This window comes from Pogoniulus pusillus, unplaced genomic scaffold, assembly GCF_015220805.1.
Source record: "Pogoniulus pusillus isolate bPogPus1 unplaced genomic scaffold, bPogPus1.pri scaffold_207_arrow_ctg1, whole genome shotgun sequence".
NCBI lineage: Eukaryota > Metazoa > Chordata > Aves > Piciformes > Lybiidae > Pogoniulus > Pogoniulus pusillus.
The window spans coordinates 16274-43495 of record NW_026974634.1 but is presented as its reverse complement, the minus strand read 5'-3'; the positions used below and the strand labels follow the sequence as shown (position 1 = coordinate 43495).

Genomic DNA, 27222 nt, shown 5'->3' with positions numbered 1-27222 from the left:
GCCATCGCCACCGTGGGCGCAGGTGGGTGCCCCTCGGTGGGCAGCAGAGTGCCAAAGGGGCAGGGAGGTGCCCCTCGGTGGGCAGCAGAGTGCCAAAGGGCAGGGAGGTGCCCCTCAGTGGGCAGCAGAGTGCCAAAGGGGCAGGGAGGTGCCCCTCAGTGGGCAGCAGAGTGCCAAAGGGGCAGGGAGGTGCCCCTCAGTGGGCAGCAGAGTGCCAAAGGGCAGGGAGGTGCCCCTCAGTGGGCAGCAGAGTGAGTGCCATTGCCCCTCAGTGGGCACAGGGAGGAGCTGTGGGAGAGGTCATCCTCTTCCTCCTCCTCCCTCTCCTTTCTCTTCTTCTTCCTTCTCATCCTCCTCCTCCTCATCCTACTCATCCTCCTCCTCTTCCTCCTCCTGCTCTTCCTCCTCCTGCTCTTCCTCCTCTCCTCTTCCTCCTCTCCTCTTCCTCCTCCTCCTCTTCCTCCTCTCCTCTTCCTCCTCCTGCTCTTCCTCCTCTGCTCTTCCTCCTCCTGCTCTTCCTCCTCTCCTCTTCCTCCTTCTCCTTCCTCCTCCTCTCCTGGAGGGCACAGAGCAGAGTGTGGGCAGCAGCAGCAGGGGCAGGGAGGTTCTGCTGCTTCTCTGCTCTGCCCAGGGGAGGGCACAGCTGAGTGCAGGGGCAAGAGACTGGGGCTGGCATCTGCTGAGTGGTGCCAAGGGGCAGCAAGTGGCGAGCAGGAGGTGGCATCAGGAGGAACTTGTGTGGGGTGAGGCTGCTGGAGCCTGGCACAAGCTGCCCAGAGAGGTTGTGGAGTCTCCTGTGCAGAGCTGCCAACCCCTCCCTGGGCACGGTGCCCCTGGGCAAGCTGCTGTGGGTGCCCCTGGCCAGCAGGGGCCCTGCAGTGGCTGTCAGGGAGCGGCCAGCAGGAGCCTCCTCTCCCCTCAGCCTCCTCCTCCTCCTCTCCCCAGCCTCCTCCTGCTCCCCTCAGCTTCCTCCCCTGGGCCTCCTCCTGCAGTGCTGCTGTGGCAGTGTGACCTGTGCCAGGAGCTGCTGGTGGGCAGCAGACAACAATCCAGGGGATGGGCATTGCCCTCCCTGCCCCTGCTGCTGCCCACACTCTACCCCATGCCCCCTACCACCCCTTTGCCCCCCCAGTGCTCCTTGCTGGCTCCTGCTGCCCAGCAGGTGCCCACCTCAGCTGTGCTGCTGCAGGAGGTTGTGCCCACCCTCAGGGGCAGGACCCTCCAGCAGTTGGGCTCTGTAGAACTGGCACTGCCACACTACCCTCATGGGCTGGGGGCACTGCCAGCAGCAGGACCTCCTGCTGGCACCAGTTCTGGGGCAGGGGTATGGGGTGAGAGGCTGGGGGCTGGCACCTTCTGAGTGGGTATCCCCATGCCAGGGGCACAGCCGCCCTGCTGGCACCAGTTCTGGGGTGGGTTGTGGGGCAGGAAACCGAGGCTGGCACCTTCTGAGTGCTTCCCAGTGCCAGGTCCATCCATGCCCCTTCCACCACCTCCTGTCTCTGCTCTGCCAGCCCCGTCAAGGTCCAGCTGGGCAAGCAGAGCCTCTCCAGCATCCATCCATCCCTGTCACCTCTTCCTCCTCCTCCTCCTCCTCCTCCTCCTGCTGCTGCTCCTCCTCAGCTGTCTCCGTGGCAACGCCGAGTGCAGCTGCCCAGGTTCGGTGCCGCTGCTGTGGGCAGCTCCTCCAGATCCATCCTAACCTGATTAGAGGTCTCCAGGGCCGGGGGCTGCTAATCAGGTTAGGGAGCCCTGGCGGAGCTGGGGAGCTGGGCAGGGCCAGCGGCACCCGGGCTGCTGCTGCTGCCTGCTGCTGCCTGCTGCTGCCTGCTGCTGCTGCTGCCTGCTGCTGCCTGCTGCTGCCTGCTGCTGCTGCCTGCTGCTGCTGCCTGCTGCTGCCTGCTGCTGCCTGCTGCTGCCTGCTGCCTGCTGCTGCTGCCTGCTGCTGCTGCCTGCTGCTGCCTGCTGCTGCCTGCTGCTGCTGCCTGCTGCTGCCTGCTGCTGCTGCTGCTGCCTGCTCCTGCTCGCTGCTACCTGCTGCTGCCTGCTGCTGCCTGCTGCTGCCTGCTGCCTGCTGCTGCCTGCTGCTGCCTGCTGCTGCCTGCTGCTGCCTGCTGCTGCCTGCTGCTGCCTGCTGCTGCTGCCTGCTGCCTGCTGCTGCTGCTGCCTGCTGCTGCTGCCTGCTGCTGCTGCTACTGCTGCCTGCTGCTGCCTGCTGCCTGCTGCTGCTGCTGCTGCCTGCTGCTGCCTGCTGCTGCCTGCTGCCTGCTGCTGCCTGCTGCTGCTGCTGCTGCTGCTGCTGCCTGCTGCTGCTGCTGCTGCTGCTACTGCTGCCTGCTGCTGCCTGCTGCTGCCTGCTGCCTGCTGCCTGCTGCTGCTGCTGCCTGCTGCTGCCTGCCGCTGCCTGCTGCTGCTGCTGCTGCTGCTGCCTGCTGCTGCCTGCTGCTGCCTGCTGCTGCCTGCTGCTGCCTCCTGCTGCCTGCTGCCTGCTGCTGCTGCTGCTGCTGCCTGCTGCTGCCTGCTGCCTGCTGCTGCCTGCTGCTGCCTGCTGCCTGCTGCTGCTGCTGCCTGCTGCTGCCTGCTGCTGCCTGCTGCTGCCTGCTGCCTGCCGCTGCCTGCTGCTGAGTCCTCCTCCTCACCCACCTCTTCCTCCTCCTCCTCACCCACCTCTTCCTCCTCCTCCTCACCCACCTCTTCCTCCTCCTCACCCACCTCTTCCTCCTCCTCACCCACCTCTTCCTCCTCCTCACCCACCTCTTCCTCCTCCTCACCCACCTCTTCCTTCTCCTCACCCACCTCTTCCTCCTCCTCACCCACCTCTTCCTTCTCCTCACCCACCTCTTCCTCCTCCTCACCCACCTATTCCTCCTCATCCACCTCTTCCTCCTCCTCATCCACCTCTTCCTCCTCCTCACCCACCTCTTCCTCCTCCTCACCCACCTCTTCCTCCTCCTCACCCACCTCTTCCTTCTCCTCACCCACCTCTTCCTCCTCCTCACCCACCTCTTCCTCCTCCTCACCCACCTCTTCCTTCTCCTCACCCACCTCTTCCTCCTCCTCATCCACCTCTTCCTCCTCCTCACCCACCTCTTCCTCCTCCTCACCCACCTCTTCCTTCTCCTCACCCACCTATTCCTCCTCACCCACCTCTTCCTCCTCCTCACCCACCTATTCCTCCTCATCCACCTCTTCCTCCTCCTCACCCACCTCTTCCTTCTCCTCACCCACCTCTTCCTTCTCCTCACCCACCTCTTCCTCCTCCTCACCCACCTCTTCCTTCTCCTCACCCACCTCTTCCTCCTCCTCACCCACCTCTTCCTCCTCCTCACCCACCTCTTCCTTCTCCTCACCCACCTCTTCCTCCTCCTCATCCACCTCTTCCTCCTCCTCACCCACCTCTTCCTCCTCCTCACCCACCTCTTCCTTCTCCTCACCCACCTCTTCCTCCTCCTCATCCACCTCTTCCTCCTCCTCACCCACCTCTTCCTCCTCCTCACCCACCTCTTCCTCCTCCTCACCCACCTCTTCCTTCTCCTCACCCACCTATTCCTCCTCACCCACCTCTTCCTCCTCCTCACCCACCTATTCCTCCTCATCCACCTCTTCCTCCTCCTCACCCACCTCTTCCTTCTCCTCACCCACCTCTTCCTCCTCCTCACCCACCTATTCCTCCTCACCCACCTCTTCCTCCTCCTCACCCACCTCTTCCTTCTCCTCACCCACCTCTTCCTTCTCCTCACCCACCTCTTCCTCCTCCTCACCCACCTATTCCTCCTCCTCACCCACCATCATCTCCTCTTCCATCTCCACCACCTCGTCCTTCTTTCCCCCTACCCCTCCACCTCCTCCTCCTCCCCCTCCTCCTCCTCCCCAACACCTCCTCCTGCTGCTGAGTTGTGTTCCCCTCTCCTCCCAACGCAGCCATTCGGAGGAAGGAGAATGGTTGGTATGATGAAGAGCATCCATTGGTCTTCCTCTTCCTGGGATCCTCTGGAATAGGTAAAGGCTTGAGCTGGGCTGGAGGAGCTCACAGAGGTTGAGTTGCTCCTGGGTTGCTCCTCACAAGGCTTCAGCATCAACCCCACAGCACTTCCCAGTGTTGCCCTCCCAGCTGGTGACCCAGTTCCTGATCTATGGCATGGCAGGACGAAGGCCACCCACTGGTCTTCCTCTTCTTGGCATCATCTGGGCACACAGTTGGGTGCTGATAGGGTGGAGAAGCTCTCAGAGAAGGTTGAGTTGCTCCTCACGAGGCCTCAGCCAACCTCAGTGATCATAGAATGGGTTGGGTTAGGTTGAGTTGAGTTGGGTCAGGTTAGGGTGGGTTGGTTTAGGTTGGGTCAGCTTGGGTTGAGTCAGGTTGAGTTGGGTTAGGTTGAGTTGGGTTGGGTCAGGTTAGGGTGGGTTGGTTTAGGTTGGGTCAGCTTGGGTTGAGTCAGGTTGAGTTGGGTTAGGTTGAGTTGGGTTGGGTCAGGTTAGGGTGGGTTGGTTTAGGTTGGGTCAGCTTGGGTTGAGTCAGGTTGAGTTGGGTTAGGTTGAGTTGAGTTGGGTCAGGTTAGGTTGGATTGGTTTAGGTTGGGTTGGTTTAGATTGGGTTGGGTTAGGATAGATTGGGTCAGGTTGTGTTGGGTTAGGTTGAGTCAGATTGGGTTGGGTTAGGTTGAGTTGGGTTAGGTTGAGTCAGATTGGGTTGGGTTAGGTTGTGTTGGGTTAGGTTGAGTTGGGTTGGGTCAGGTTGGGTTGGGTCAGGTTTGGTTAGGTCGGGTTGGGTTAGGTTGAGTTGAGTCAGGTTGGGTTGGGTTAGGTTGAGTTGAGTTGGGTCAGGTTAGGTTGGATTGGTTTAGCTTGGGTTGGTTTAGATTGGGTTGGGTTAGGATAGATTGGGTCAGGTTGTGTTGGGTTGGGTCAGGTTGGGTTGGGTTAGGTTGAGTTGAGTTGGGTCAGGTTAGGTTGGATTGGTTTAGGTTGGGTTGGTTTAGATTGGGTTGGGTTAGGATAGATTGGGTCAGGTTGTGTTGGGTTGGGTCAGGTTGGGTTGGGTTAGGTTGAGTCAGATTGGGTTGGGTTAGGTTGAGTTGGGTTAGGTTGAGTTGGGTTGGGTCAGGTTGGGTTGGGTTAGGTTGAGTCAGATTGGGTTGGGTTAGGTTGAGTTGAGTCAGGTTGGGTTGGGTTGGGTTAGGTTGAGTTGAGTTGGGTCAGGTTAGGTTGGATTGGTTTAGCTTGGGTTGGTTTAGATTGGGTTGGGTTAGGATAGATTGGGTCAGGTTGTGTTGGGTTGGGTGAGGTTGGGTTGAGTCAGATTGGGTTGGGTTAGGTTGAGTTGGGTTAGGTTGAGTTGGGTTGGGTCAGGTTGGGTTGGGTTGGGTCAGGTTTGGTTAGGCCGGGTTGGGTTAGGTTGAGTTGAGTCAGGTTGGGTTGGGTTAGGTTGAGTTGGGTTGGGTCAGGTTGGGTTGGGTTGGAAGAGACCTCAGTGATCATCCAGGCCATGCCAGGGCCACCCTCCACAAGCTCAGGCTGCTCAAGGCCTCCTTGCCCAAGCTTGGCCTGGGACAGCTGGCACAGGGCAGCCACTGCTGATCCCCAGAGCTGCTGTGCCAGGAGCAGCACAGCCAAAATCCATCCCACGAGGCCCTTCCCACCAGAGCTCTTGGGGGTGAAGCTGCTGCTGGGATCTGCTGCCTGCAGTGCTGGGATCTGCTGCTGCAGTGCTGGGATCTGCTGCCTGCAGTGCTGGGATCTGCTGCCTGCAGTGCTGGGATCTGCTGCCTGCAGTGCTGGGATCTGCTCACAGTGCTGGGATCTGCTGCCTGCAGTGCTGGGATCTGCTGCCTGCAGTGCTGGGATCCTGTGAGCTGCTGCTGGGATCTGACAGGAGTGTTCCCTCCCCAGGCAAGACCGAGCTGGCCAAGCAGACAGCCAAGTACCTGCACAAGGACATCAAGAAGGTGAGGCACAACTGCCCCAGGGGCCTCTGGCACCAGCCTGGGTGCCCTGCCCCAGCCCTGCCCAGCACCACCCACCCACGGCCTCAGCACCACAGCTCTGCCCCTTGCCAGCCCCTCCAGCCATGGCCGCTGCACCACTGCCCTGGGCAGCCTGGCACAGGCCTGGGCAAGCCTCCAGGGCCACAAAGTGCTCCTTAGGCACAGCCTCCACCTGCCCTGGCACAGCCTGAGCCCATCTCCTCTGGGCACAGCCCTCAGCACAGAGCTTGGCCCCAGCTGGCTCCAGGCTGCTGCCAGGCAGCAGAAGGCTGAGGCTGGTGCTGAGGAGCAGCAGAGGCAGCAGCAGGGCACTGCTTGGCCACAGCCAGGGGTGCCAGGGAGCTGCAGAGCCCCACAAGGGCTGCCCTCAGCCTCCTCTGCTGCAGCCTCAGCCCTGCCCCAGCTCCCTCAGCTGCTCCTCACAGCTCCTGCACAGCCTCCTCCTGCTCCTCCACACCCTTGCCCAGCTCTGCTGCCCTGCTCTGTGCCCTGCCCCAGCCCCTCCAGCTGCTCCTGCCACTGCTGTGCCCAGCCCTGCCCCCAGCCTGCCAGCTGTGGCCTCCCCAGTGCCAGCCCAGGGGCACCATCCCTGCCCTGCTCCTGCTGCCCACACCAGACCCAGCTCACCCCCAACCACCTCTGCCCTGGATGCTGCCCTTCACCCTCCTCTTCCTCAGAGCACGTTTGAGTGCTGTGGTGCTGACTGTGCCCAGGAGCCGCCGAGCTCAGGCTCCTGCAGCCCCCAGGGAGTGCCCAGGGAGTGCCCAGGGGTGCCCGGGCGAGGAGGAGGTCGGTGGGAAGCTGCTGAAGGCTTTTCCCTCTCTGGCAGGGCTTCATCAGGTTGGACATGTCTGAGTTCCAGGAGAGGCATGAGGTGAGCAGGAGGCCCCCAGAGGGCACCAGCCCCGAGCCTGGGCACGCCCTGGCAGAAGGGCTGGGGTGGAAGCAGGCCTGGGAGGGGATGGAGCCCAAACCCTGCCCCAGCACCACCACCCACGGCCTCAGCACCACAGCTCTGCCCCTTGCCAGCCCCTCCAGCCATGCCCACTCCACCACTGCCCTGGGCAGCCTGGCACAGGCCTGGCACAACCCTCAAGATGCACAAAGTGCTCCTCAGGGCCAAGCTCCACCTGCCCTGGCACAGCCTGAGCCCATCTCCTCTGGGCACAGCATTTGTGCCTTGGCAGAAGAGATCAACCAGCAGGGGTTGGGTTGAAGGTACTTTCATGGGCACCCAGTGCCAGCCTGCAGCCAGGTGGGCCAGCCCCAGGCTCAGCAGGGAGCTCACCTGCCCTGCTGGCACACTTCTGGGGAGTGGCATCTCCTGAGTGGGATATCCCCATGCCAGGGGCACACCTGCCCTGCTGGCACACTTCTGGGGGGGTGGCACCTCCTGAGTGGGATATCCCCATGCCAGGGGCACAGCTGCCCTGCTGGCACACTTCTGGGGAGTGGCATCTCCTGAGTGGGATATCCCCATGCCAGGGGCACAGCTGCCCTGCTGGCACACTTCTGGGGGTGGCATCTCCTGAGTGGGATATCTCCATGCCAGGGGCACACCTGCCCTGCTGGCACACTTCTGGGGAGTGGCATCTCCTGAGTGGGATATCCCCATGCCAGGGGCACCTGCCCTGCTGGCACACTTCTGGGGGGTGGCATCTCCTGAGTGGGATATCTCCATGCCAGGGGCACAGCTGCCCTGCTGGCACCACTTCTGGGGAGTGGCACGTCCTGAGTGGAATATCCCCATGCCAGGGGCACAGCTGCCCTGCTGGCACACTTCTGGGGGGTGGCACCTCTTGAGTGGGATATCCCCATGCCAGGGGCACAGCTGCCCTGCTGGCACCACTTCTGGGGAGTGGCACCTCCTGAGTGGGATATCCCCATGCCAGGGGCTCGCTGCCCTGCTGGCACCACTTCTGGGGAGTGGCACCTCCTGAGTGGGATATCCCCATGCCAGGGGCACAGCTGCCCTGCTGGCACACTTCTGGGGGGTGGCATCTCCTGAGTGGGTTATCCCCATGCCAGGGGCACAGCTGCCCTGTTGGCACACTTCTGGGGGTGGCATCTCCTGAGTGGGATATCCCCATGCCAGGGGCACAGCTGCCCTGCTGGCACACTTCTGGGGGGTGGCACCTCCTGAGTGGGATATCCCCATGCCAGGGGCACAGCTGCCCTGTTGGCACACTTCTGGGGGTGGCATCTCCTGAGTGTGCTGTCCCCATGCCAGGGGCACAGCTGCCCTGCTGGCACACTTCTAGGGGGTGGCATCTCCTGAGTGGGATATCCCCATGCCAGGGGCACAGCTGCCCTGCTGGCACACTTCTGGGGGGTGGCATCTCCTGAGTGGGATATCCCCATGCCAGGGGCACAGCTGCCCTGCTGGCACACTTCTGGGGGGTGGCACCTCCTGAGTGGGATATCCCCATGCCAGGGGCACAGCTGCCCTGCTGGCACACTTCTGGGGGGTGGCATCTCCTGAGTGGGATATCCCCATGCCAGGGGCACAGCTGCCCTGCTGGCACACTTCTGGGGAGTGGCATCTCCTGAGTGTGCTGTCCCCATGCCAGGGGCACAGCTGCCCTGCTGGCACACTTCTGGGGGTGGCATCTCCTGAGTGGGATATCTCCATGCCAGGGGCACAGCTGCCCTGCTGGCACACTTCTGGGGGGGGTCTGTTTGAAGAGTCTGGGCTGATGCCAGGGGCTCGCTGCCCTCGCTCCTTGTGCCCTGTGCTGTGCCCGCAGGTGGCCAAGTTCATTGGCTCCCCGCCAGGCTACGTGGGGCACGAGGAGGGCGGGCAGCTGACTGCCAGGCTGCGGCAGTGCCCCAGCGCCGTGGTGCTCTTCGACGAGGTGGACAAGGCTCACCCTGACGTCCTCACCATCATGCTGCAGCTCTTCGACGAGGTACTGGGCACAGGGCCTGCCAGGCAGGGTGCCAGCCCGCGCACTGCCCGGAGGCAGGGCACGGCCCTGAGCAAGGCAACTTCAGCTCCTTCCTCCCTTTGCCCTCCTTGCCCGGGGGCATCTTCCTCAGAGGCTGCTGCAGGAGCCCCCAGAGAGCTGCTGAGGGGCTCTGGGCAGGGCTGGGCATGGGAAAGGGCCTTGGGGGTGGTGGGCATGAAGTGGGCATCTCCCTCAGCTCCTGCCCAGCCTCTCCTGGCTGCCCCAAGCCCACTCCTTCCAGTGGGCATGAAGTGGGCATCTCCCTCAGCTGCTGCCCCAAGCCCACTCCTTCCAGTGGGCATGAAATGGGCATCTCCCTCTGCTGCCCCAGTCCCCCCTGCAGCTCCTCTCAGTCCCCCAACCCCCTCCAGGGTTGGCTGAGGTGGTGCCAACCCTGCTGAGGGGGCAGGGAGCTGCTGAGGTGGTGCCAACCCTGCTGAGGGGGCAGGGAGCTGCTGAGGTAGTTGCTGCTGTGCTGGGCCCTGGTCAGAGCCGCTGAGCTCCTGCCCCCCAGCCCTGTGCCCTGGCCGTGCCCACGGTCCCCTGGCACGGCCCTCCTGTGCCCCAGGGCAGGCTGACAGACGGGAAGGGCAAGACCATCGACTGCAGAGATGCCATCTTCATCATGACCTCCAACGTGGGCAGCGAGGAGATCGCCCAGCATGCCCTGCAGCTGCGCCAGGAGGCCCAGCAGCTGTGCCAGCCCTGGGGGGCAGGCGACCCAGGTACTGCCCCTGGCACCAGCACAGCCCCTGCCCCTGGCACCAGCACAGCCCCTGCCCCTGGCACCTGCACAGCCCCTGCCCCTGGCACCAACACAGCCCCTGCCCCTGGCACCAGCACACCCACCCTGCCCCTGGGCACCAGCACAGCCCCTGCCCCTGGCACCAACACAGCCCCTGCCCCTGGCACCAGCACACCCACCCTGCCCCTGGGCACCAGCACAGCCCCTGCCCCTGGCACCTGCACAGCCCCTGCCCCTGGCACCAGCACAGCCCCTGCCCCTGGCACCAGCACACCCACCCTGACCCTGGGCACCAGCACAGCCCCTGCCCCTGGCACCTGCACAGCCCCTGCCCCTGGCACCAGCACACCCACCCTGCCCCTGGCACCAGCACACCCACCCTGCCCCTGGCACCAGCACACCCACCCTGCCCCTGGCACCTGCACAGCCCCTGCCCCTGGGCACCAGCACACCCACCCTGCCCCTGGCACCAGCACAGCCCCTGCCCCTGGCACCTGCACACCCACCCTGCCCCTGGCACCAACACACCCACCCTGCCCCTGGGCACCAGCACAGCCCCTGCCCCTGGCACCTGCACAGCCCCTGCCCCTGGCACCAACACAGCCCCTGCCCCTGGCACCAGCACACCCACCCTGCCCCTGGGCACCAGCACAGCCCCTGCCCCTGGCACCTGCACAGCCCCTGCCCCTGGCACCAGCACAGCCCCTGCCCCTGGCACCAGCACACCCACCCTGACCCTGGGCACCAGCACAGCCCCTGCCCCTGGCACCTGCACAGCCCCTGCCCCTGGCACCAGCACACCCACCCTGCCCCTGGCACCAGCACACCCACCCTGCCCCTGGCACCTGCACAGCCCCTGCCCCTGGGCACCAGCACACCCACCCTGCCCCTGGCACCAGCACAGCCCCTGCCCCTGGCACCAGCACAGCCCCTGCCCCTGGGCACCAGCACACCCACCCTGCCCCTGGCACCAGCACAGCCCCTGCCCCTGGCACCAGCACACCCACCCTGCCCCTGGGCACTAGCACAGCCCCTGCCCCTGGCACCAGCACACCCACCCTGCCCCTGGCACCAGCACACCCACCCTGCCCCTGGCACCTGCACACCCACCCTCTGCGGGCACCCTCCGGTGCCAGGTGCCCCCTGCCGCGGGCGGTGCCGGTGCCAGCCTGTGCCTGTGCCTGTGCCTGTGCCTGTGCCCGCAGGCGCTGCTGGTGCCCAGGAGGTGACTCTGTCGAGGCACTTCAAGGAGAAGGTCATCAGGCCCCTGCTGAAGGTAGGCTCTGGGGAGGCTCTGAGGGGTCTGGGGAGGCTCTGGAGGGGCCTGGGGAGGCTCTGGAGGGGTATGAGGAGGCTCTGAGGGGTATGAGGAGGCTCTGGAGGGGTCTGGGGAGGCTCTGAGGGGTATGAGGAGGCTCTGGAGGGTCTGGGGAGGCTCTGGAGGGGTATGAGGAGGCTCTGGAGGGGTCTGGGGAGGCTCTGAGGGGTATGAGGAGGCTCTGGAGGGGTCTGAGGAGACTCTGGAGGGTCTGGGGAGGCTCTGGAGGGGTCTGAGGAGGCTCTGAGGGGTCTGAGGAGGCTCTGAGGGGTCTGAGGAGGCTCTGGAGGGGTCTGGGGAGGCTCTGAGGGGTCTGAGGAGGCTCTGGGGACCCTCGAGGAGCCTTCTGCTGTCCCTCTCCCCAGCTGACATCCTCCTCCTCCTCCTCCTCCTCCTCTTCCTTGTCCTCCCTTCCTCCTTTTCCTCTTCTTCCTCCTTTTCCTCTTCTTCCTCCTTTTCCTCTTCTTCCTCCATCTCCACTTCCTCCTTCTCCTCTTTCTTGTTCTCCTCTTCCTCTTCTTTCTCCTCCTCCTCCTCCTCCTCCTCCTCCTCCTCCTCTTCTTCCTTCTCCTTCTCTTCTCCTCATTCTCTTCTTCCTCATCCTTCTCCTCCTCCTTCTCATTCTCCTCTTCCTCTTCCCTCTCCTCCTCCTCCTCCTCCTCCTCTTCTTCCTTCTCCTTCTCTTCTCCTCCTTCTCTTCCTCCTCTTTCTTGTCCTCATTCTCCTCTTCCTCTTCCCTCTTCCTCTTCCCTCTCCTCCTCCTCCTCCTCCTCGTCCCCTGCTTGCCGGCTGCGGCTGCCAGGCGCACTTCAGGCGGGATGAGTTCCTGGGCAGGATCAATGAGGTTGTTTACTTCCTGCCCTTCTGCCACGCGGAGCTGCTGCAGCTGGTCCAGAAGGAGCTCAGCTTCTGGGCCAAGAAGGTAGGAGCCTGCCCTGGCACCTCCGCGGGCACAGCCCCGCCACGCCTCCAGCTGCCTCCTCAGGGCACCCTGCCTGCCAGGCACAACCTCTGGAGGGGGCTGCTGAGGTGGTGCCAACCCTGCTGAGGGGAGCAGGGAGCTGCTGAGGTGGTGCCAACCCTGCTGAGGGGGGCAGGGAGCTGCTGAGGTGGTGCCAACCCTGCTGAGGGGAGCAGGGAGCTGCTGAGGTGGTGCCAACCCTGCTGAGGGGAGCAGGGAGCCGCTGAGGTGGTGCCAACCCTGCTGAGGGGAGCAGGGAGCCGCTGAGGTGGTGCCAACCCTGCTGAGGGGAGCAGGGAGCTGCTGAGGTGGTGCCAACCCTGCTGAGGGGGGCAGGGAGCTGCTGAGGTGGTGCCAACCCTGCTGAGGGGGGCAGGGAGCTGCTGAGGTGGTGCCAACCCTGCTGAGGGGGGCAGGGAGCTGCTGAGGTGGTTGCTGCTGTGCTGGGCTTGGCTCCAGTGGAGCTGCTCCATGCTGGAGCTTCTCAAGTCCTCAGCCCTGCAGGGAGGAAGGGTTGGAAGGCAGCCCTGAGCCTTCCTCCTCTTCCTCCCCCTCCTTGCCCAGGCCAAGGCGAGGCACAACATCACCCTGCTGTGGGACAGGGAGGTGATGGACGTGCTGGCAGATGGCTACAACCTGCACTACGGAGCCAGGTCCATCAAGCATGAGGTAGGACCTGGGGAGGGGCTGGGGACACCTCCAGAGCTCCTGGAGCCACGGGAGGGGGCTTGGGGTGGAAGGGACCTCTGGTGGGCATGGTTGGCTTGGAGGCACCTCCAAAGGGCATGGAAGGGGTTGGGAAGGCCTTCAGAGGTGATGGAGTCATGGAATGGGTTGGCTTGGAGCCACCTTCCAAGGTCATGGAGCCATGGGATGGGTTGGGATGGAGGCACCTTCCAAGGTGCTGGAGCCATGGGATGGGTTGGGTTGGAGCCACCTTCCAAGGTGCTGGAGCCATGGGATGGGTTGGGGTGGAGCCACCTTCCAAGGTGATGGAGCCATGGGATGGGCTTGGGAAGCCTTTCCAAGGTCCTGGAGCCATGGAGTGGGTTGCGTCAGAAGGACCTCTCAAGGTCACCCAGTCCAAGGTGCCCTGGCACGGTGCCAGGGTGTGGCATCTCCACCTGCCTGGGCAGCCTGTGCCAAGGCCTCGGCAGGCTGAAGGCCACAGCAGCTCCTCCCACCCTGCCCCATGCCCACATCCTCATGGTTGGCAGCTCTCTGCCCATGTGCCCATGTGCCCATGGCTGTCTCTGTGCCCATGCCCGTGTGCCCATGGCTGTCTCCATGCCCATGTACCTGTGGCTGTCTCTGTGCCCACGTGCCCATGGCTGTCTCCATGCCCATGCCCATGTACCCATGGCTGTCTCTGTGCCCATGTCCATGTACCCGTGGCTGTCTCTGTACCCACGTGCCCATGGCTGTCTCCATGCCCATGCCCATGTACCCATGGCTGTCTCTGTGCCCATGTCCATGTACCCGTGGCTGTCTCTGTACCCATGTGCCCGTGGCTGTCTCTGTGCCCATGCCCATGTACCCATGGCTGTCTCTGTGCCCATGTGCCTGTGGCTGTCTCTGTGCCCATGCCCATGTACCCATGGCTGTCTCTGTGCCCATGCCCATGTGCCCATGGCTGTCTCTGTGCCCATGCCCACGTACCCATGGCTGTCTCTGTGCCCATGCCCATGTACCCATGGCTGTCTCCATGCCCATGTACCGATGGCTGTCTCTGTGCCCACGTGCCCGTGGCTGTCTCTGTGCCCATGCCCATGTGCCCGTGGCTGTCTCCATGCCCATGCCCACGTGCCCGTGGCTGTCTCTGTGCCCGTGTGCCCACGGCTGTGCCCGTGCCCAGGTGGAGCGCCGCGTGGTGAACCAGCTGGCAGCTGCCTACGAGCAGGAGCTGCTGCCCAAGGGCTGCACCCTGAGGATCACAGTGGAGGACTCGGACAAGCAGCTGCTGAAGAGCCCCGAGAGGGCAGAGGGGGGGCCCGGTGCCAAGGTGCCCACCCTGAGGCTGGAGCTGGTGGAGCAGGGCAGCAGGTCCCGGCGGCTGGAGATCCGAGCGCCCCTCAGCCCCGACAGCCTCAGCCACTTCCTCTAGGCACTGCCAGCACCGCCCTCTGCTGCCCCCTGGCACTGCCAGCACCGCCCTCTGCTGCCCCCTGGCGCTGCCAGCCCTGCCCTCTGCTGCCAATAAACCCCTCTGGCACCTGGCACTGCCTCACCTGACTGCGGAGGGGGAGCTGCTGGCACCGCGGAAGGGGGGGGGGGGTGGGGAGGGAGTGTGGGGGAGGTGGTGCCAGCACTGCCCCGGGTGGGGGGGTGAGGGGGCAGGAGGGTGGTGGGAACGTGGGTGGTGCCCTCCACACCTCCCCCACTGGGTGATCCTGGGCACAACCTGGGTGCCCCCTACCCTTCCAAGGCACAACCTGGGTGCCCCCTACCCTTCCAAGGCACAACCTGGGTGCCTCCCACCCCAATTACCCACCCTGGGCACAACCTGGGTGCCCCCTACCCTTCCAAGGCACAACCTGGGTGCCCCCTACCCCAAATTAGTCACCCTGGGCACAAACGTGGGTACCCCCCAGCATAATTAGGAGTTCTGGGCACAACCTGGGTGCCCCCTACCCCAAATTAGTTACCCTGGGCACAACCTGGGTGCCCCCTACCCTTCCAAGGCACAACCTGGGTGCCCCCACCCCAAATTAGTTACCCTGGGCACAACCTGGGTGCCCCCTACCCACCCTGGGCACAGCCTGGGTGCCCCCTACCCCAATCACCCACCCTGGGCACAACCTGGGTGCCCCCCACCCCTTCCCTTTCCCCACACCCACCTCCCCCTCTCCACTCCAGCCTGTTTGGGGGGGTGCGGGGTGGGCACAGCTCCGCCTGTCCCCCTCCCCCCCCTCTACCTTGCTACTTCTTCCCCATCCCTTTCCCTTCCCCCCCCGCCCCTCCCCCGGCGCGGCCCCCCCGGGCGCAGCAGCTCCTTGCGTGGCAGCTCAGAGCCGTAATTAGTTTAGAGCCCAAAGTTAATTGCATTAACTTCTTCTTTCGGTGCTTTTCACAACTCCTGCAGCCTGGCAGCAGCTCGGGGGGGCGGGGGGGGGCAGCTGAAAGGGTGAGGGGTAATGGAGGGGGGGGGGGGAGGTCTTGAGTCCACTGCCAGCCTCCAGCTCCCTCTGATCTAATTAAACTGCTTTAGCAACCTGCCCCAGAGCAGCCTCCGGCAGCTGGGCTGGGGGGGAGGCAGGTGGGGAGGGGTGGAGGAGGGGGATGGGGGGGGGATAAGGGGGTGGGGAGGCAAGCAGCAAATATCATCATCCCCCAGCCCAACGCCCCCCCCCCCCCGCCCCAAAGCCGTGGGGAGAAGGCAGCAACCTCCAATCAACCAGGACCCCCCCCCCAGCTCCCACCCAACCAGGACCCCAAACCAGGACCCCTCAACCAACCAGGACCCCCCCCCCCAGCTCCCACCCAACCAGGACCCCAAACCAGGACCCCTCAACCAACCAGGATCCCCCCCCCAGCTCCCACCCAACCAGGACCCCAACCAACCAGGACCCCCCCCCCCCCCCAAACCGAGCAGGTCATCCCCCCCACAGGGCCCTCCCCAGCTCCCACCCAACCAGGACCCCAAACCAGGACCCCTCGACCAACCAGGACCCCCTGCCCCAGGTCCACGGGGACCGAGAGCAGCTCCCACCCTCAACCACCGGGACCCACCCAGGACCCCGGGTGGGGTGGGGCAGGGGAGAAAGGAGGAGGTGGGACAGGGCATGGGGAAAAGGAGGGGCAGGAGCAGGGCAGGGAGCAGGAGATGGGAGATGGAGCAGGACAGGGAGCAGGACAGGGAGCAGGAGATGGGAGATGGAGCAGGGCAGGGAGAATGGCAGGGAGCAGGTAATGGAAGATGGAGCAGGACAGGGAGAAGGGCAGGGAGCAGGAGATGGGTCAGGACAGGGAGCAGGAGATGGAAGATGGAGCAGGACAGGGGGAAGGGCAGGGGGCAGGAGATGGAGCAGGACAGGGAGCAGGTGATGGAAGATGGAGCAGGAGATGGAGCAGGACAGGGAGCAGGAGATGGAAGATGGAGCAGGGCAGGGAGCAGGAGATGGAGCAGGAGATGGAGCAGGACAGGGAGCAGGTGATGGAAGATGGAGCAGGAGATGGAGCAGGACAGGGAGCAGGAGATGGAAGATGGAGCAGGACAGGGGGAAGGGCAGGGAGCAGGAGATGGAGCAGGGCAGGGAGCAGGAGATGGAGCAGGACAGGGAGCAGGACAGGGAGCAGGTGATGGAAGATGGAGCAGGGCAGGGAGCAGGAGATGGAGCAGGACAAGGAGCAGGACAGGGAGCAGGTGATGGAAGATGGAGCAGGAGATGGAGCAGGGCAGGGAGCAGGAGATGGAGCAGGGCAGGGAGCAGGAGATGGAAGATGGAGCAGGGCAGGGAGCAGGAGATGGAGCAGGACAGGGAGCAGGAGATGGAAGATGGAGCAGGGCAGGGAGCAGGAGATGGAAGATGGAGCAGGGCAGGGAGCAGGAGATGGAAGATGGAGCAGGGCAGGGAGCAGGAGATGGAGCAGGACAGGGAGCAGGAGATGGAAGATGGAGCAGGGCAGGGAGCAGGAGATGGAAGATGGAGCAGGGCAGGGAGCAGGAGATGGAAGATGGAGCAGGACAGGAAGCAGGTGACGGAAGATGGAGCAGGACAGGGAGCAGCCAACCCCATCCCTGCTCCTGAGCTGAGCTGAGCTCCCCCCAGGGTTGATCCCTCTCCAAATCCCCCCCCCAAGGACCCTCTCTAACCCCCCCCAACCCCCTCCAAACTCCTTCACCCCCCAACCCCTCCCCCAATTCCCCCTCCAAACCCATCAGTGCCCCCCCCGCCCCCCCCCTCCTCAAACCCCTCCTAACCTTCTCCCCCCTCCCCCAGTCCCACACTGGGGGGGGGGGCAGCCAAGCCCCCTCCCTTCCCTCCCCCCCCCGGGCAGGGGTCACAAAGCCCCAGAGTGGCCCCAAATTAGCCTTTGAAAGCCGATTAGTGAAAGTGGTTGGCCCAAAATCCGCCCCCCCAGCCCCAAATCCTCGCCCCCCCCCCCCCCCAACGGTGTCACTGAAACCTCGGGGGGGGGAGGGGGGGGGCAGCGGCATCCAGCTGGGGTGGGAGGAGGCTTCCAGCTGCAAACTGGGAGGGAGTAGCCAAAGGTAGAGTCGAGACCCCCTCCCCCAAGCACGTAGGGGAAGAGATCCCCCCCCCCGTGTGTGTGTGTGTGCGGCCCCCCCACACTCCGTCAAGAGCCCCCCCCCCCCCAGCGTGTCCCTCTCCCAGTGAAGGAGACCCCTCCCCCCTTCCCCCCCCATGTCACATCCCACTCGGGACAGGGACTCCCGTGTCTGTGTGCCCCCCCCCCGGGGCACGTCCCACTCGGGCAGGGGACCTCCCCCCCCCCCGGCCTTGTCCTATTCCCCCTCCCCCCCCCCCCCCCCCGCGGTAAAGGGGACCCCCCCTCAGGTGGTTGTGTCCCCCCCAGCTGTGGCTGCTGGTCCCGGGTGGGTCCTTCCTGGGCTGTCATTGCAGCCTGGGGACGTATGGGGGGGGGGTGGAGCTGGGGGACCACAGGGGGTGGGGATGGGATGGGGATGGGATGGGATGGAGATGGGAATGGAATGGGAATGGAATGGGGCTGAGAATGGATTGGGAATGGGATGAGGATGGGAATGGAACTGGGATGGAGATAGGAATGGGATGGGAATGGAATTGGGATGGAGATAGGAATGGAATGGGAATGGAGTGGGAATGGGATGAGGATGGGAATGGAATTGAGATGGAGTGGAGATAGGAATGGAGTGGGGATGGGAATGGAATTAGGATGGAGTGGAGTTATGGGTGGGAAAGGGGATGGGGATGAAAATGGGAATGGGGCTGGAACTGGGATTGGACCAGGGATGGGATTGAGAGGAGGATGTGGAAAGGGATAAGGATAGAGAAGGGGATAGGAAGGGGAAAGGGATGGAGAGGGGGAAAGGGATGAGAATGGGGAAGGGGCTAAGGATTAAAGTGGGAATGAAGATGGAAGTGGGATTGGAACAGGGATGTGGCTGAAGCTGAGGTGGGGACGGGACAAGGATGGGATCTGCGTCAGGGTGGGAAGGAGATGGAAGTGGGGGGGAGAGGGGATGAGGAAGGTGGAAGGAAAAGGGATGGGAAGGGGAAGGGAGTGAGGAAGATGACAAGGATGAAAACGGGAATGGAGCTAGAACTGGGACGTGGATGAGGATGAGGATGAGGATGGGATGGGGATGGAACTGCGATGAAGTGGGGATGAGGATGGGAGAGGAGCAAGGATGGTGGTGGAGAAGGGGAATAGAGAAGGACATGGGGAGAGGGCTGAGGACAGGAGTGGGGAAAGGGAACCGGGATCGGGATGGAGCAAAGGGATGCAGGATGGGGACAGGGAAAGTAAGATGGAACTGGGATAGAGTGAGGATGGGGACGGGGACGGGATCGGGACTGGGACCCCCCCCCCCCCCCCGCACCCCCGCCGCAGGAAAGCCATGGCCGCCCCAACCCCTGCCCGACGTGCGCGGGGTTCGGGGTCGGATGAGGCGCAGGGATGAAGGCTTGGGAAGCGGCGGGGGGGCTGCGGCTCCCTTCGGTCCCCCACGAAGGGTTAAGGGCTGCGGGGAGGGCTGCGGGGAGCGGCGGTGGTGGCTGGGGGTGGGGGGGTGGAGGACGAAGACACATCCAGAGCTCCGCCCGCTCCATCCCACCGCCACCACCGCCCCCCCACACCCCACCCCGCGCCGTTCCCGGGGGTCATTGTCATGCAAAAGCCCCCGGCGAGCGCAGCCTTTGTCCGTTCGCTCCCCCCCCCCCTTCTCGGTGTATTTAACGGGGGCTCAACGGCGGCCCGGGGCGGGCGGCTGGCTGGGGGGGGCGGGGGGCCGGTACCGGTGACTTCAGCCGGGGTGGTTGGGGGGTGATTGCGTTTTGAAGGAGGAAGGGTTTCGGGGGGGGGCAGAGGGTGTCGGTGTGAGGGGGTCGGCAGTGCCGGTTCCCGTTTTCCCGGGCTCGCCATGGACTATTCCTACCTGAATTCCTACGATTCCTGCGTGGCTGCCATGGAAGCTTCTGCCTACGAGTTCAGCCCCTGCAGCCAGAGCAGTTCCTTCCCCTACAGCCCGGTCCGGGGGGGGTTCGCAACGGGACCCGCCTGTCCCCCCCTCGGCTCTGCCGCCTGTGCCCTGGGTGCCCTCCGAGACCATCAGCCCGCGCCCTACGCGGCAGGTAACGGCAGCCCGCACCGGGAGAGCCCGCCCGGGCCAACGGACGAGGAACGGGAGGGAGGGAGGGAGGGAGGGAGGGAGGGAGGGAGCGAGGCCGTCGGGGGTTGGGGAGCGGGGAAAATCGGGGCAGTCGGTGCCTGGTACCCAGCGGGGCTCGGTACCGGCAGGGTTTGATGCTGGTAGGTGCCCGCTACCCTAAGTGCTTGACGCCGCCGGTGCTCGGTACCGTCGGAGCTTGATCATGTCGGTGCCCAGTACCGGCAGTACTTGATGCCGCCGGTGCCTGGTACCGTCGGCTCTCGATAACTGTCGGTGCCCGGTCCCCGCTGATGCCCGGTCCCCGCTGATGCCCGGTCCTATCGTTGCACGCTGCCGTCGGTGTTCCGGGTACCGTGGGTGCCTGATGCCATCGGTGTCCGGGAACCGGCAGGGCTCGGTAACGGCGGTGCCCGGTGCCCACCACCGCCCGGCACCGTCGTTACATTCTGCAACTGGTGTCCGGGTACCGGCAGGGCTCGATAGCGGCGGCGCCCGGTAGGGTCAGCCCTGGATAACATCGGTGCCCAGGGCTGTCGTGCCAGCGCCGCTGGTGCTCCGTGTTGTCGGTGCCTTCAAGTCTCCGTTGCCATCGGTTCCCGGGGCTGTCGGTGCCCGGTACCGCTGTTTCATGTTACCGTCGGTGCCGGTACCGTCGGTTCGCAAAGTTGATGGTGCCCGGTACCGTCCGCACTTGGCAACATCAGCGCCCGGTACTCGCCGGGTGCCCGGCACCGTCGGTACTTGTTGCTTTCGGTGCTGGGTACCCTCAGCGCTCGGTGCCGTCCGTTCCCGGTACTGTCGGTACTTGCTGCCACCAGCGCCGTTGGTGCCCGGTACCGTCCGTGTTCGGTGCCAACGATTCCAGGGGCTGCCGGTCCCCAGGCACGGACGGTTCTTGGTCCCATCGGTGCCCTGTACTGCCGGTTCTCGGGGCCGCAGGTGCCCGCTACAGACTGTGCCCGATGCCGCCGGTGCCCGGTACTGGCAGGGCTCGGTGCCATCGGTTCTCGGTGCTGCTGGTGCCCGGTACTGCCAGTTCCAGGGGCCGCTTGTCCCCCGTACAGTCGGCACCCGGTGTCGCCGTTGACGGCTGCCGCCGGTGCCCAGTACCGCCGGTGCGTGATCTCATTGATCCCAGCACCCTCGGTGCCATCGGTGCCCGGCACTGTTGTTTCCCGAGGCCGTCGGTGCCCGCTACCATCCACGTAGGATGCCGTCCGTGGGAGGCACCGTCGGACCCCCGAGCACCTCTGTGCCCAGTATTGCCCGCGCTCGATGCCAGCTGTGCTCGGGGCTGTCCGGGCTCGGTGCAATCGATGCCCTCTCCCGCCAGTGCCCGGTGCAATCAGTGCCCTGTCCCGCCGGTGCCCACTGCCCACTCTGGCTCCGGCTTGCAGCCTCTCGATCGGGACCGCTCTCTAGAGTACGGTACCGGGCAGCCCTCTCCGTGTTTTGCCACCAAGCCCCGGGGGTCCCTTGGTCCGTGGCAAACCCGGCACGGGAACCCCTCTCGCCGCTCCGCTTTCGTTGCCGCCGCCAAGCCGCTGCCCGCGGAAGCGCCGATAACGAAAGAGCAGCCGGACGGTACCGGCCGCACCCCCTTCAACCAGCCCCGCACCGGGCCCGGTTGTGGCACCGCTTCTGCCAGTCTGGACCCACCCTGCCGCCGAGGACGGGGCGGCGGCAACGACCGAACGGGATAGGGGAGTGCCGGGGAGGCAGCGGCCGAGCTCCGCCGTGTCCCGCCCGGGGCGTAGCTCCTGGTGGATCCCTACCCCAGTCCATCCCTGCCACGTTCATCCCTGCCCAGTCCATCCCTGCCCGGTGCCAGGGTATTCCTGCCCGGTGCCAGGGTATTCCTGCCCGGTGCCAGTGTATTCCTGCCGGATGCCAGTGCATTCCTTCTCAGTCCATCCCTGCCCGGTGCCAGTCCATCCCTTCCCAGTCCATCCCTTCCCAGTCCATCCCTGCCCGGTGCCAGCGCATCCCTTCCCAGTCCATCCCTGCCCAGTCTATCCCTGTCCAGTGCCGGTGTATCCCTTCCCAGACCATCCTTGCCTGGTGCCAGTCCATCCCTGCCCGGTGCCAGGGTATTCCTGCCCGGTGCCAGTGCATTCCTTCCCAGTCCATCCCTGCCCGGTGCCAGTGCATCCCTTCCCAGTGCATTCCTTCCCAGTCCATCCCTGCCCGGTGCCAGTGTATTCCTGCCCGGTGCATCCCTTCTCAGTGCATCCCTTCCCAGTCCATCCCTGCCCGGTGCCAGTACATCCCTTCCCAGTCCATCCCTGCCCGGTGCCAGCGTATTCCTGCCCGGTGACAGTGCATTCCTTCCCAGTCCATCCTTGCACAGTCCATCCTTGCCTGGTGCCAGTCCATCCCTTCACAATCCATCCCTGCCCCGTGCCAGTGCATCCCTGCCCGGTGCCAGTGCATCCCTTCCCAGTCCATCCCTGCCCGGTGCCACTGTATCCCTTCCCAGTGCCAGTGCATCGCTGCCCGGTGCCAGTGCATCCTTTCCCAGTTCTTCCCTGCTCGTTTCTTCCTACCCAGCCCATCCCTGCCCGGTGCCAGTGCAACCCTTCCCAGTGCATCCCTGCCCGGTGCCAGTGCAGCCCTTCCCAGTGCATCCCTGCCCAATCTATTCCCGCATGTTCCATCCCTTCCCGATCCATCCCTGCCTGCTGCAGCCCTTCCAGGCTCTCCTTGCCCACTTCATCCCTTCCTGGTCCCTCCCTGCCCATTCCATCCCTCCTGAGCCATCCTTCCCGGTCCCCTCATCCCAGTCCATCCCTGCCCGTTCCGTTCTTCCCGACCCATCCCATCCCTCCTCCACCTCCCTCCCTCCGTCTCTCCCACTTCTTCCCCCCCCCCCCCCCCCCCCCCAGCTTCCTTCCTCTTCCTCCTGGCAGTTCCCCACAGGTTCTCCCCGGACCCGTCGGGGCTAAGGGAGAAGCAGAAGCAGCGCCGGAGCTGGACGCCCTGCATGACCCATCCTGCCCTGCCCATCCCTTCCCAGTCCATCGCTCCTCATCCACCTCCCTCCCTCCCTCCTTCATCCTTCCTTCCTCTTCCTCCCGGCAGTTCCCTACAAGTTCTTCCCGGACCCGTCGGGGCTGACGGAGAAGCGGAAGCAGCGCCGGATCCGGACGACCTTCACCAGCGCCCAGCTGAAGGAGCTGGAGAGAGTCTTCGCCGAGACTCACTACCCTGACATCTACACCCGCGAGGAGCTGGCGCTCAAGATCGACCTCACCGAGGCCAGGGTGCAGGTGAGGCTCCAGCGCCCGGGGGCCAGGGACGCTCCCGAGGCTTGGGCTGCGCTGGGGAACGGCCGCGGGCTGGGACCGGAGGGCATGGGGACAGCTCCTGCTGCCCGCAGCCTGGGCTCTGGAGCTGCGCAGGAGCTGTGGGGTGGGGATGTGGGATGGGGTGTGGGGTGTGGATGTGGGATGTGGATGTGGGGTGGGGATGTGGGATGTGGATGTGGGATGTGGGTGTGGGATGTGGGTGTGGGATGGGGATATGGAATGTGGGATGTGGATGTGGGGTGTGGATGTGGGATGTGGATGTGGGATGTGGATGTGGGATGTGGGTGTGGGATGGGGATATGGAATGTGGGATGTGGATGTGGGGTGTGGATGTGGGATGTGGATGTGGGATGTGGATGTGGGGTGTGGATGTGGGGTGTGGATGTGGGATGTGGATGTGGGATGTGGATGTGGGATGTGGGTGTGGGATGGGGATATGGAATGTGGGATGTGGATGTGGGGTGTGGATGTGGGATGTGGATGTGGGATGTGGATGTGGGGTGTGGATGTGGGGTATGGGGTGTGGGGTGTGGATATGGATGTGGGGTGTGGATGTGGGGTGTGGATGTGGGATGTGGATGTGGGGTGTGGATATGGGGTGTGGATGTGGGGTGTGGATGTGGGATGTGGATGTGGGGTGTGGATGTGGGGTGTGGATGTGGGATGTGGATGTGGGGTGTGGATGTGGGATGTGGATATGGGGTGTGGATGTGGGATGTGGATGTGGGGTGTGGATGTGGGATGTGGATATGGGGTGTGGATGTGGGGTGTGGATGTGGGATGTGGATATGGGGTGTGGATGTGGGATGTGGATGTGGGATGTGGATGTGGGATGTGGATGTGGATGTGGGATGTGGATGTGGGATGTGGATGTGGATGTGGGATGTGGATGTGGGATGTGGATGTGGGGTATGGATGTGGGATGTGGATGTGGGATATGGATGTGGGGTGTGGGTGTGGATATGGGGTGTGGATGTGGGAGCTGCAGGGATTGGGCATGTGGGAGTCGTGGGGGATCCATGGAGCTCGGTTCTAGCCTGGCGGGGCCACGGCTGGGGGGATCCGAGGGGATGGAGGGCGCAGGAGCCACGGGGAGGGGGGCTCAGGACTCAGGGATTGGGGATCCAAGTTCCTAAGGATGAGGAACACAAAGAGCTGAGCAGAGCCTGGGCCCAAGGCTGCAGGACCCCCGGGGCTGAGGCTCCTTCGTGCCATGGCTGGAGGAGCTCCAGGACTCAGGGTCCTTGGTGCCAAGGCTGCAGGACCTGCAGGGCTGAGGCTCCTTGGTGCCAAGGCTGGCTGATGCCAAGGGCTGACTGTCCTTAGTGCCAAGGCTGGCTGATGCCAAAGGCTGACTGTCCTTGGTGCCAGGGCTGGCTGATGCCAAGGGCTGAGGCTCCTTGGTGCCAAGGCTGGCTGATGCCAAGGGCTGACTGTCCTTAGTGCCAAGGCTGGCTGATGCCAAAGGCTGACTGTCCTTGGTGCCAGGGCTGGCTGATGCCGGGGGCTGAGGCTCCTTGGTGCCAAGGCTGGCTGATGCCAAGGGCTGACTGTCCTTAGTGCCAAGGCTGGCTGATGCCAAAGGCTGACTGTCCTTGGTGCCAGGGCTGGCTGATGCCGGGGTCTGATTGTCCTTGGTGCCAAGGCTGGCTGATGCCGAGGGCTGATTGTCCTTGGTGCCAAGGCTGGCTGATGCCAAGGGCTGGCTGTCCTTGGTGCCAAGGCTGGCTGATGCCGAGGGTTGACTATCCTTGGTGCCAAGGCTGGCTGATGCCGAGGGCTGATTGTCCTTGGTGCCAAGGCTGGCTGATGCCGAGGGTTGACTATCCTTGGTGCCAAGGCTGCAGTACCCCCAGGGCTTACCGCCGAGCCCACCCCCCGTGGCACGGCTGGGGGTGCCCAGGCTGAGGCTGGCTCTCCGCAGGTGTGGTTCCAGAACCGCCGTGCCAAGTTCCGCAAGCAGGAGCGGGCAGCCAATGCCAAGGGGCCCGGCGGGGCCGCGGCTGGCAGCGGCAAGAAGCCCGAGCCCCGCCCGGCCTCGGAGGACGACGACTCGAAGGAGTCCACCTGCAGCCCGACCCCCGACAGCACCGCGTCCCTGCCGCCCCCCGCCGGCCTGGCGAGCCCTGGCACCAGCCTCAGCCCCGCTCCTGCCAGCGGCGCCCCGCCGCCGCCCAGCCTGGCACCGGGGCACCCCAGCCAAGCCCTCAAAGCTCCTCTCTGGCCGGGGGTGGGCACCGGCGGCGGCGGCGGCACCAACGCGGCGGAGCTGCTGAAAGCCTGGCAGCCCTCCGAGGCGGTGCCAGGGCCCTTCTCGGGCGTCCTCTCCTCCTTCCACCGCAAGCCGAATGCCCTCAAGACAAACCTCTTCTGATGCCACCCCCCGGAGCCGCTCCTGACCCCCCCGGTCCTGCCCCGGCGCTGCCACCCCCCCCCTCCCCGCCCCTTGGCACCAGGGCACGCAGCTCAAGCCCTCACCGCTCCCCTCTGCCCAGTGCTGGTGGTGCCAACACTGCTGAGCTGCCTGGCAACCCACCCAGGCTGTGCCAGGATGCCCTCAGAACCTCTCCTGCCTCCCTGTCCTGCCCCAGAGCTGCCCCCCCCCCCCCCCCCCCCCCCCCCCCGCCCCTTGGCACCAGGGCACCCAGCTCAAGCCCTCGCAGCTCCCCTCTGCCCAGCTGTGGTGGTGCCAACACGGCCCAAAGCCTGGCAACCCACCCAGGCTGTGCCAGGACCCCAGGATGCCCCCAGAACCTCTCCTGCCCACCCAAACCTGCCCCCCGAGCTGCCACACTGCCACCCTCACCTCCCCTTGGCACCAGGGCACCCAGCTCTAGCCCCCTGGTAATGCCCCCTGCCCGTGGGTGATGCCAGGCTGGAGTTCGGGGGGGGTGGGAGGGGAAGCAGCTCCTACCCCAGCACACTTCTGGGCACTGGCACTGCCCCTGGCATGGTTTTGGGTAGGGGGAGGCTGTGGCATGAGCAGTGCGGGTGGCACCCCTGGGAGAAGACACAAGCCCTTGGCACAGCTGGGGGCACCCCTGGAAGCAGCTGGTGAGACCCGTTGGCACAGCTGGCACCGCCCAGGGCAGCTGGAGGGACTCCTTGGCACAGCTGGCACCGCCCAGGGCAGCTGGAGGGACTCCTTGGCACAGCTGGCACCAACCAGAGCAGCCGGAGGGACTCCTTGGCACAGCTGGCACCGCCCAGGGAGCAGCTGGAGGAACTCCTTGGCACAGCTGGCACCACCCAGGGCAGCTGGAGGGACTGCTTGGCACAGCTGGCACCGCCCAGGGCAGCTGGAGGGACTCCTTGGCACAGCTGGCACCGCCCAGAGCAGCCGGAGGGACTCCTTGGCACAGCTGGCACCAACCAGGGAGCAGCTGGAGGGACTCCTTGGCACAGCTGGCACCAACCAGGGAGCAGCTGGAGGGACTCCTTGGCACAGCTGGCACCAACCAGAGCAGCCGGAGGGACTCCTTGGCACAGCTGGCACCGCCCAGGGAGCAGCTGGAGGGACTCCTTGGCACAGCTGGCACCACCCAGGGCGGCTGGAGGGACTCCTTGGCACAGCTGGCACCACCCAGGGCAGCTGGAGGGACTCCTTGGCACAGCTGGCACCAACCAGAGCAGCCGGAGGGACTCCTTGGCACAGCTGGCACCGCCCAGGGCAGCTGGAGGAACTCCTTGGCACAGCTGGCACCGCCCAGAGCAGCTGGAGGGACTCCTTGGCACAGCTGGCACCGCCCAGGGAGCAGCTGGATGGACTGCTTGGCACAGCTGGCACCACCCAGGGCGCAGCTGGAGGGACTCCTTGGCACAGCTGGCACCACCCAGAGCAGCTGGAGGGACTCCTTGGCACAGCTGGCACCACCCAGAGCAGCTGGAGGGACTGCTTGGCACAGCTGGCACCGCCCAGGGCAGCTGGAGGGACTCCTTGGCACAGCTGGCACCACCCAGAGCAGCTGGAGGGACTCCTTGGCACAGCTGGCACCACCCAGGGCAGCTGGAGGGACTGCTTGGCACAGCTGGCACCGCCCAGGGCAGCTGGAGGGACTGCTTGGCACAGCTGGCACCACCCAGGGCGCAGCTGGAGGGACTCCTTGGCACAGCTGGCACCACCCAGAGCAGCTGGAGGGACTCCTTGGCACAGCTGGCACCACCCAGAGCAGCTGGAGGGACTCCTTGGCACAGCTGGCACCGCCCAGGGCAGCTGGAGGGACTCCTTGGCACAGCTGGCACCACCCAGGGCGGCTGGAGGGACTCCTTGGCACAGCTGGCACCACCCAGGGCAGCTGGAGGGACTCCTTGGCACAGCTGGCACCATCCAGAGCAGCCGGAGGGACTCCTTGGCACAGCTGGCACCGCCCAGGGCAGCTGGAGGAACTCCTTGGCACAGCTGGCACCGCCCAGAGCAGCTGGAGGGACTCCTTGGCACAGCTGGCACCGCCCAGGGAGCAGCTGGATGGACTGCTTGGCACAGCTGGCACCACCCAGGGCGCAGCTGGAGGGACTCCTTGGCACAGCTGGCACCACCCAGAGCAGCTGGAGGGACTCCTTGGCACAGCTGGCACCACCCAGAGCAGCTGGAGGGACTGCTTGGCACAGCTGGCACCACCCAGGGC

The 27222-nt window shown here is 64.9% G+C and overlaps 2 protein-coding genes across 4 annotated transcripts; both read left to right on the top strand.

Moving 5' to 3' along the window:
* Positions 1-3: 3 nt before the first annotated feature.
* On the top strand, positions 4-14172 carry LOC135174010 (mitochondrial disaggregase-like; the record flags this gene model as incomplete). Its single annotated transcript, XM_064141248.1, has 10 exons — positions 4-22; positions 3922-3999; positions 5890-5945; positions 6814-6858; positions 8732-8893; positions 9501-9657; positions 10883-10953; positions 11798-11917; positions 12521-12625; positions 13812-14172. Coding segments are annotated over 10 exons (1062 nt in total), but the record flags the coding sequence as incomplete, so codon positions are not given.
* Positions 14173-19040: 4868 nt separating this feature from the next.
* PHOX2A (paired like homeobox 2A) lies at positions 19041-24971 on the top strand. Of its 3 annotated transcripts, none has more exons than XM_064141246.1 (3): positions 19041-19251; positions 22371-22558; positions 24522-24971. In XM_064141246.1, exons 1-3 carry the CDS (start codon positions 19041-19043, stop codon positions 24969-24971), a joined length of 849 nt encoding a protein of 282 aa, XP_063997316.1. The 3 variants fall into 3 exon arrangements, with proteins under 3 accessions (XP_063997316.1, XP_063997315.1, XP_063997314.1); XM_064141245.1 differs by having other exon boundaries at positions 24501-24971; XM_064141244.1 differs by having other exon boundaries at positions 22371-22579; positions 24468-24971.
* Positions 24972-27222: the final 2251 nt, after the last annotated feature.

Bases quoted from the DNA above. Each gene is read 5' to 3' on its own strand.
- PHOX2A (XM_064141244.1), top strand. From the start codon at position 19,041: ATGGACTATTCCTACCTGAATTCCTACGATTCCTGCGTGGCTGCCATG. The intron at 19,252-22,370 runs GTAACGGCAGCC...TCCTCCCGGCAG, and splicing joins GCCCGCGCCCTACGCGGCAG to TTCCCTACAAGTTCTTCCCG. The intron at 22,580-24,467 runs GCCAGGGACGCT...CTTACCGCCGAG, and splicing joins TGAGGCTCCAGCGCCCGGGG to CCCACCCCCCGTGGCACGGC.